The sequence below is a fragment of the Nothoprocta perdicaria genome, unplaced genomic scaffold (genome assembly GCF_003342845.1).
Source record: "Nothoprocta perdicaria isolate Ctin4 unplaced genomic scaffold, notPer1 scaffold_121, whole genome shotgun sequence".
Taxonomy (NCBI): Eukaryota; Metazoa; Chordata; class Aves; order Tinamiformes; family Tinamidae; genus Nothoprocta; species Nothoprocta perdicaria.
Genome location: NW_020454328.1, coordinates 2,161,304 through 2,167,990, shown reverse-complemented (window position 1 = coordinate 2,167,990; position 6,687 = coordinate 2,161,304). Strand labels below are relative to the sequence as shown.

At 52.3% G+C, this 6,687-nt stretch overlaps 1 protein-coding gene across 1 annotated transcript; it reads left to right on the top strand.

Annotated features, from left to right (window-relative positions):
- LIMD2 (LIM domain containing 2) lies at positions 1-2,221 on the top strand. The gene is made up of 4 exons (XM_026054493.1): positions 1-42; positions 1,021-1,065; positions 1,236-1,375; positions 1,997-2,221. Exons 1-4 carry the CDS (start codon positions 1-3, stop codon positions 2,148-2,150), a joined length of 381 nt encoding a protein of 126 aa, XP_025910278.1. The 3' UTR covers positions 2,151-2,221.
- Positions 2,222-6,687: the final 4,466 nt, after the last annotated feature.

Sequence of the window (6,687 nt, the reverse complement as noted above, 5' to 3'; positions counted from 1 at the left end):
ATGTTCCAGGCCAAGGGACCCACCAGCTCGCCCCCAGCTCACGTACGTAGCAGGTCCTGCGGCTTATATGAGAATTTGCAAACGGGGCTGGTTGGTCTGCAGGGCCAACGGGGGCCCACTGGTGTTTCTGGGTGATGGATGCACAGTTCACGCTACTCAATCTGGGGACAGGGACGTGCCAGCTGAAGGTGCTGCTCGCTGAGCCCACTGCATCCAGACGCTTGCCCACCCCATGCTGAGACGCTCGCCCCGCTCGTGTCTTGAGTTGCTCTCTGCTTGTTTGTGTTTCCATGGCTTTCTGTGATCACAATGGAGAGCGCGCGAGCTGCTGAGGAGCTGAGCAGTTGGAGCTGTAAAAACAAAAAGGCTCAAGAACATCTCCTGCTGGGACAGGATGCGGCCCTTCCCCGAGGGAGGATATATCACATATGAAATAGATAGTGCACCTGAGAGGAGCCCGGAGGATGCCCAGCAGTGCTGAGCAGCACCGGCTTGCCTGGAGCCTTAGGAACGGATGTGCTGCAGCTTCAAAGCAGCCGCGTTTTCCTTAGCTCAGCTCAGTGGAGCCCCAACCCCAGAGAGCACCTGCGGCTGCTTCGCCAGGGCCCGGGGACAYGGCGGCTTTTAGAGGCGCCGAGTCTCCTTTCTGCCCAGATTGCTGTTGACTTTGGCTTGTTCCTCCCACCTCGTGCTAGTGGGAGCGAGAGGCGAATCACGTCGCTGAGCTCTGCCGAGGAGAACAGCTGGGAACCGTCTGAGGAGGCAGCGCGGGGAAGCGAGAGCTTCCTGCATGTCTCTCAGGCCGTTTCCAAAAATACTGAGCAGGAATGATGGGGAAGGAAAGAGTGGAGGGAACGGGCGATCAGTCTAGGGGCTGAGCGATGGGGCTCACAGGAGCTTTTCCATGTTGCTTGTGGCGCAGGCACTTCCTGTGCGAGCAGTGCAAAACTCAATACCAACATCCGGCTGGCACAGCACGCGTCCCAATTCTCATCCTGGTTTTTCTCCTTCCCTCCCCAGGAGGCAAAGAGCAACGCAGCAGGGAGCTCCGTGCAGCGCTCCAAGGTACCTGCAACTCGGCATCTTACTGACTCGTGGCAAGGGGGAAGGAGCCCCAGGCTGCTCCATGTTAACCAGCGCTCTAGCAAAAACGCTGGCAAAGAGGGAGGTGGTGGGATTGGGGCACAGGACCTCCCCAGCGCTGCCCTCACAGCCTTTGGTCTCCCCTTACCCAGTCCTTCAGCCTGAAGGCCCAAGTGAAGGAGATGTGCACGGCCTGCCAGAAAACCGTCTACCCCATGGAGCGGCTGGTGGCTGATAAGCTTGTCTTCCACAATGCCTGCTTCTGCTGCAAGCACTGCCACACCAAGCTCAGGTGAGCAGCTGAGGGGCATCGCAGCCACTCCTTGTATCTCTTTCCTCAAACGGGGCAGCTACAGACACATCCTGCCCAGGGAGGTTGTGGAGGCTCCTCTGGAGGTCTTCCAGTTCCGCCTGGATGCCACCCTGTGCCCCGTGCTCTGGGTGTCCCTGCATGAGCAGGAAGGTTGGACTAGATGATCTCTAGAGGTCCCTTCCAACCTCAGCCATTCTGTGATTCTGTGATTTTGTGACATCCATCTCAGCAGAGCACCCAAAGACCATCTGGGGAAGGAGAAGGGAAGAGAAAGACAGCTCTGACCCTTCTGCCCTTCTTAACATGTAACTAGCAGGGGACAAAATAGAGGTTCTGCTGCTTCTCAGTCCCCTTGAGAGTAGGCTAAGGTGACACAGAGCTTTGCCAGAGCTTCCTCCTGGGGGACACACATGTGCCCAATGAAAGCTGAGCTGCCCCACCAGACCCCACTCCTTTACATCCCTCCAAGGGGGCTTCAAGTAGCCCCTGATGGTCCTTTCTGCCCAGAGCTGCTGCTTGCATGTGCCCTTCTCCTCCCTCCTCCGCTCTGCCTGTGCTGCCCATGGGACAGCCCTGCTAACGGCTCCGCTCCTCCCACAGCCTGGGTAGCTACGCGGCGCTGCACGGCGAGTTCTACTGCAAGCCCCACTTCCAGCAGCTCTTCAAGAGCAAAGGCAACTACGACGAGGGCTTCGGGCGCAAGCAGCACAAGGAGCTGTGGGTGCACAAGGAGGTGGAGAGCAGCACCAAGTGAGCGCGAGCGGGGCCGGCCGCCCCTGTCCCGGAGCCCCGTCAGAGCCACGCTGAGCCAGGGGCTAACTGAGCTGATGTAAAGCAAAGGCGACCACGAGCTCGTGGGCAGGAAGGGCAAGGAGGTGGCCTGGGTGCAGGCTCTGGGCCTGTGGGGGCATTTGGGCTTTCAGGAGGGTCCCGCATGCCTTCTGACAAGGATGTGGCAGAGGTTACCAGGGCCCAGCCCCAACCCCAGAACCCTCCCTGCATTTCTTGCCCTGATGAGATCAGCCCCTGCAGGACTCTGGTCCCCTTCCCACCTGCAACCTCAGAGGAGGAGGAGGGGAGACTTGAGGGCTGCCAGAGCCAGCTCCAATGCAGCCTCTCAAGCTCTGTGGGCTCCTGCGTGTCCTGGGCGAGCTGCTCTCGCCTCGCTGGGTCTCCCACTACGGGGGACCTTTGGTTTGCATCAGCTCAGTTCAGCTGGGATCATTCAGCCTTATGGATGTTGCGACTGTTCAACAGTGTCTGTCTTTTTTATATTTGCCTTTCATTGGTACGTTTGGCACTGGAGCCTGGCACGGTGGCTTCACGTGTGCCACCGCACCATGCGCTCTTTTATTTTTGTAATACAAGGTTTTTGAGCCTTCCCTGTCTTGTCCTTTGTTCCCGGGGCCCTGGAGAGGTGGGTGCAGGGGTTAGGACTTGTCTCCTTCCAGCCAGTGATGGTGAACAGCCTCTGCCAATGAAGGATCAAAACAAGTAGTCCTGAGTGTGTGTTTAACATCACGCTGGAGATGGACGGTTCTGCTGGGGACTGACTCAGGACTTCACCCTGTCCATGAGCCAGGGACAGCAGGTGGATCTATTTTAGTGATTGTTTAGCTCCCTCCTTCCTACACAACTGTAAAACTGTCTTGAATCCTGTGCAATTCAGCACATTGAGCACAAGAGCAGCAAGCACTCACCATGCTGCAGAGCATCTCGTAGCCCTGCTTGGGGTCTGGCCCGTTCTCGCAGCAGAAATCGAAAGCAGCCTCCTCGATTTCGCTTCCTGTTTCTCTCTGGCTTCACTTCCCTGTCCCCACACGCTGGCAGGGGCTGCTCCTCTCTGCACTGCAGGGAAATTACATGCAACGCTCAATAAGTGATGCTTGAAGAGTCTGGGGTGGGGAAAGGAGGAAAAGAAAACATAGCTTCTAGATTTTGGGCCTCAGGTACCCTAACAGGGGGCTCCAGCAAGCAGGGCGGTGAAGCAGGTGACTATCAGCACTACTACAAGATTCACACAGAGGTTAAGGAAGGTTCTACCCAGCCCCTTTTCCCAGCACGGCTGCTGCCTCTGAAGCAGCTGATGGCAACGGCTGCTTCCCTGGCCAACACGCAGGGGAGCTTGGGTGGTAATGCAGACGGGAAGGAGTTTTAAACCACACTCTGGGCTTATCTCACCCGCCTGATGATGAAAGGTGATGCACAAATGACAAAGCACCATTTCCCAGGAGSAGCGGGACAGGACACAGACCTGTTTAGAGCAAACACTGGCACTTCACACTGCAACATCCTCGCTTGCCATGTCAATCCTTCAGCAAGTGCCATTGCTCCTAATCCCCTCTCTAGCAGCCCAAACCAGTGCCAGGCTGGTGCTGAAGGCGTTCAGGTGCTCAGGATGCTCAGCCTCCCCCGCCAGCACAGCTGCATGATCCAGCAGGGAAAGTAGCTCCGAGGGCAGCAGGACCACAGCTTGTCAGCAGCTACAACTATTTCAGCAATCCCTGCTGGCTTTATTGCTGTTTTGCACGGGCCAGCAGGCAGCTGGATGAGAATATCCTGCTCCCCCTGCTGAATCTTGGCGACACACAGAACTGCAGAGCACAGCAGTGCGCAGCACCGTGCAGCTGGACATAGCATGGCGCACGAGGCCACGCAGGGACCGAAGCCGGCGGCGTTTGACGCACGGGCCCAGAGCGAGGCCRAGAGGTGCTACAGACCTCGCCAAGGAAGCTGCTCCCACCCAGGCGTGCCAACATGAACGACCCCAATATCCTTCCAAACAGCATCCTTGTCCTTGCGGTGGCTTCTTCGTGTTGCTGAAGCACAGAGCAAGAAGCGTAGCAGCTTCGGAGAAAAATATCCTGGGAAAAGGAGTTGGAGCAGCAGCAAGAGCTGCAACTGAAGCTGCTCACAATGCAGCCTGACAAGACAGCAGAGCCAGAGCCAAGATCAGCTGCTGTTACCTACCTGGCTGTTGGTTGACAAACTAACCCTTTAGAGATCCTAAAATCCAAGTCAAGAGACTCATGCAATGAAAGATCATTTTGGGGAAAATATTAATACTCTGTATCTATCTATACCATCCAGATGTCCAGTTTTGGACAAGAAAGAGTGTGTTGGGCAGAGATCAGCACTAGAAGAACAAGGGACATGACAGCCAACTGTGCCAGCATTTCTTAGAGAAAAAGCAAGACAACCACACTCAAGCAGGATTAAATCCAGAAAATACTGTTCCTAGATTAGGCTTTACTATCCCAATAGAAATGGCTACAGTAGTGTGGTATAACCAGCCTCTTGGAAGATTTTAGTTTACAATTGTGTCAGAACTGCCTGGCACTAGATTTACAGGGAGAGCTTACCTTGAAGTCACCCTGCCCTGCATCACTGTCACATGAAGAAGACACAACCAGAAACCAAAGAGGCAACAGATGATTTTTAGCAGCAATTCCTTTAGGCATTAGTCTTTATTTTTTGTTTATCTGAGCACTGTTACCTTCAACCTCAGCTCTCAGCCATTTCCCAGCCCTTGCTCAACCAGCACCTAAGGACAGGGGAGGACAGGACCAYGCAACTCAGAACTGATGGAAAAGAGCATTAACGTAAGAGCCATGGGGTTGAGGGGTAGGTGTGAGAAAACAGACCCTGCCTTGAGTGACCACACTCAGCAGAAAGGGGAGTGAAGGCACCAGCTGTGGCAGAGCCTCCTAAAGCAGAAGTAAGTGGTTTTCAGGGCCTGCAAGTTTCTAAGCTCCTCCTTCGACAAAAGCAGGATTTTCAGGTTCTAGCACACGCAAGGAGGGCATCAGAAAACAGGGGGAGCTGTTTATTTCTAGCGCCACACAGCATTTTTGCTCTGGGACAGCTTCAATTGTCTGGTTCTCATCTGCTCTGGGACAGCACACAAGTGCCACGCGAGGAGATGTTGCATCTGCTGGAGTTTCTATTGCATCAGCCCATTGACCCATACACTCCTATCTGTTTATAGTTTACATTAACAAGCATTTCAATATTTAATTGGCATAGTAACTTGGCCTAGGAAGAGGAATTACACAGCTGTGGCCAGCATCTCAATGGAACAGGCTGGTATTCACTGCTCAACTGACTAAGATGCTGAAGACAAGGAGCTGCATAAAAGACGATATCAGGGAAAAGACAGCGTTTGAGCAAGAAGTTTCTGAGTGCTATTTCTGTCCTTTCCTAAGATAGAACCCAGGAAAAAAAAAAGGGTCTAAAAATATTTGGAAACATGGTCATCCGTTCTCTTGCCTCATTGTGGGACAGCTATCTCCTCCCAAAGGCCTTGTGCACTCAAGGCAAGACTACATAGCTTCCTCCTTTTCTGCCAGGAGACTCTACTTTGGGACCTTTTTTTCTCCAAATTTTTGTTCTAGAAAGACAAAATAGTAGCTTTAAAGGTCCCTTCTCTCCACCTGCTGATGATGCCCATTGGGTACTAATGAAKGAAGACATTTATGGAGTTGGCCTAGACTACACAGTCCAAATGCAAAACTCATCTTCTCTCCATCAACAGGATCTTCACATGAAGAACCAGTAAAGGTGTCCAGCTACTTTTCTGCAAGGTGACATGAGGTCATTGCTATTTTTACACAATATGACATCAGGGAGAGTGACAGCAAGCTAGATCGATATAGATATACCAGAGAGATATAGATATACCATACCATATATAGATATAGCAGACATATATCAGACAGAGGCAGTCTGGATAGTCCTTGCACAGAATGCACGCTTACCTGATCCAGAAGCAACGCTTCACAGATTGGACATTCCTCCATCTCTGTCAAATAAGTTCCTGAAAAAAAAAAAAAAAAAAATTCTTCCCTCAGCCAAGGCCGACCCCTTGGTTAAGGAGAAAAACTAGTTAAGTGACTTAATCAATCATCTAGAAACACCATTTGGACAGGGAGAGATACTGAACTGCAAGGAACCACTCAAAAGGCTTTCATATAAATGATAATTTTATTGTAAATAAAATGATACATTGGCCTGGCTTTGCACTGCAAGCCCCCGGTCGGTATATATAGACTACTGGTTCAAGGTCTTCTGCACAATCCAGGTTACAGCAATTTCTCCTTGCTCTGTACAGCTTATGCCAGACTCATATCAACAGGCTCCTTTTCGGAATCATCTCCTAGGCACAGCTATCTTTCCAAGTGGAAATTCACAGCTGCGCAGTAGAATCTGCTCCTAAGCAAGTATGGAGTTTAAAGAACTGAAGCCCAAACACCACTAAAACACAGAGGATTTCTTTTTTTTCCCAAAAAATA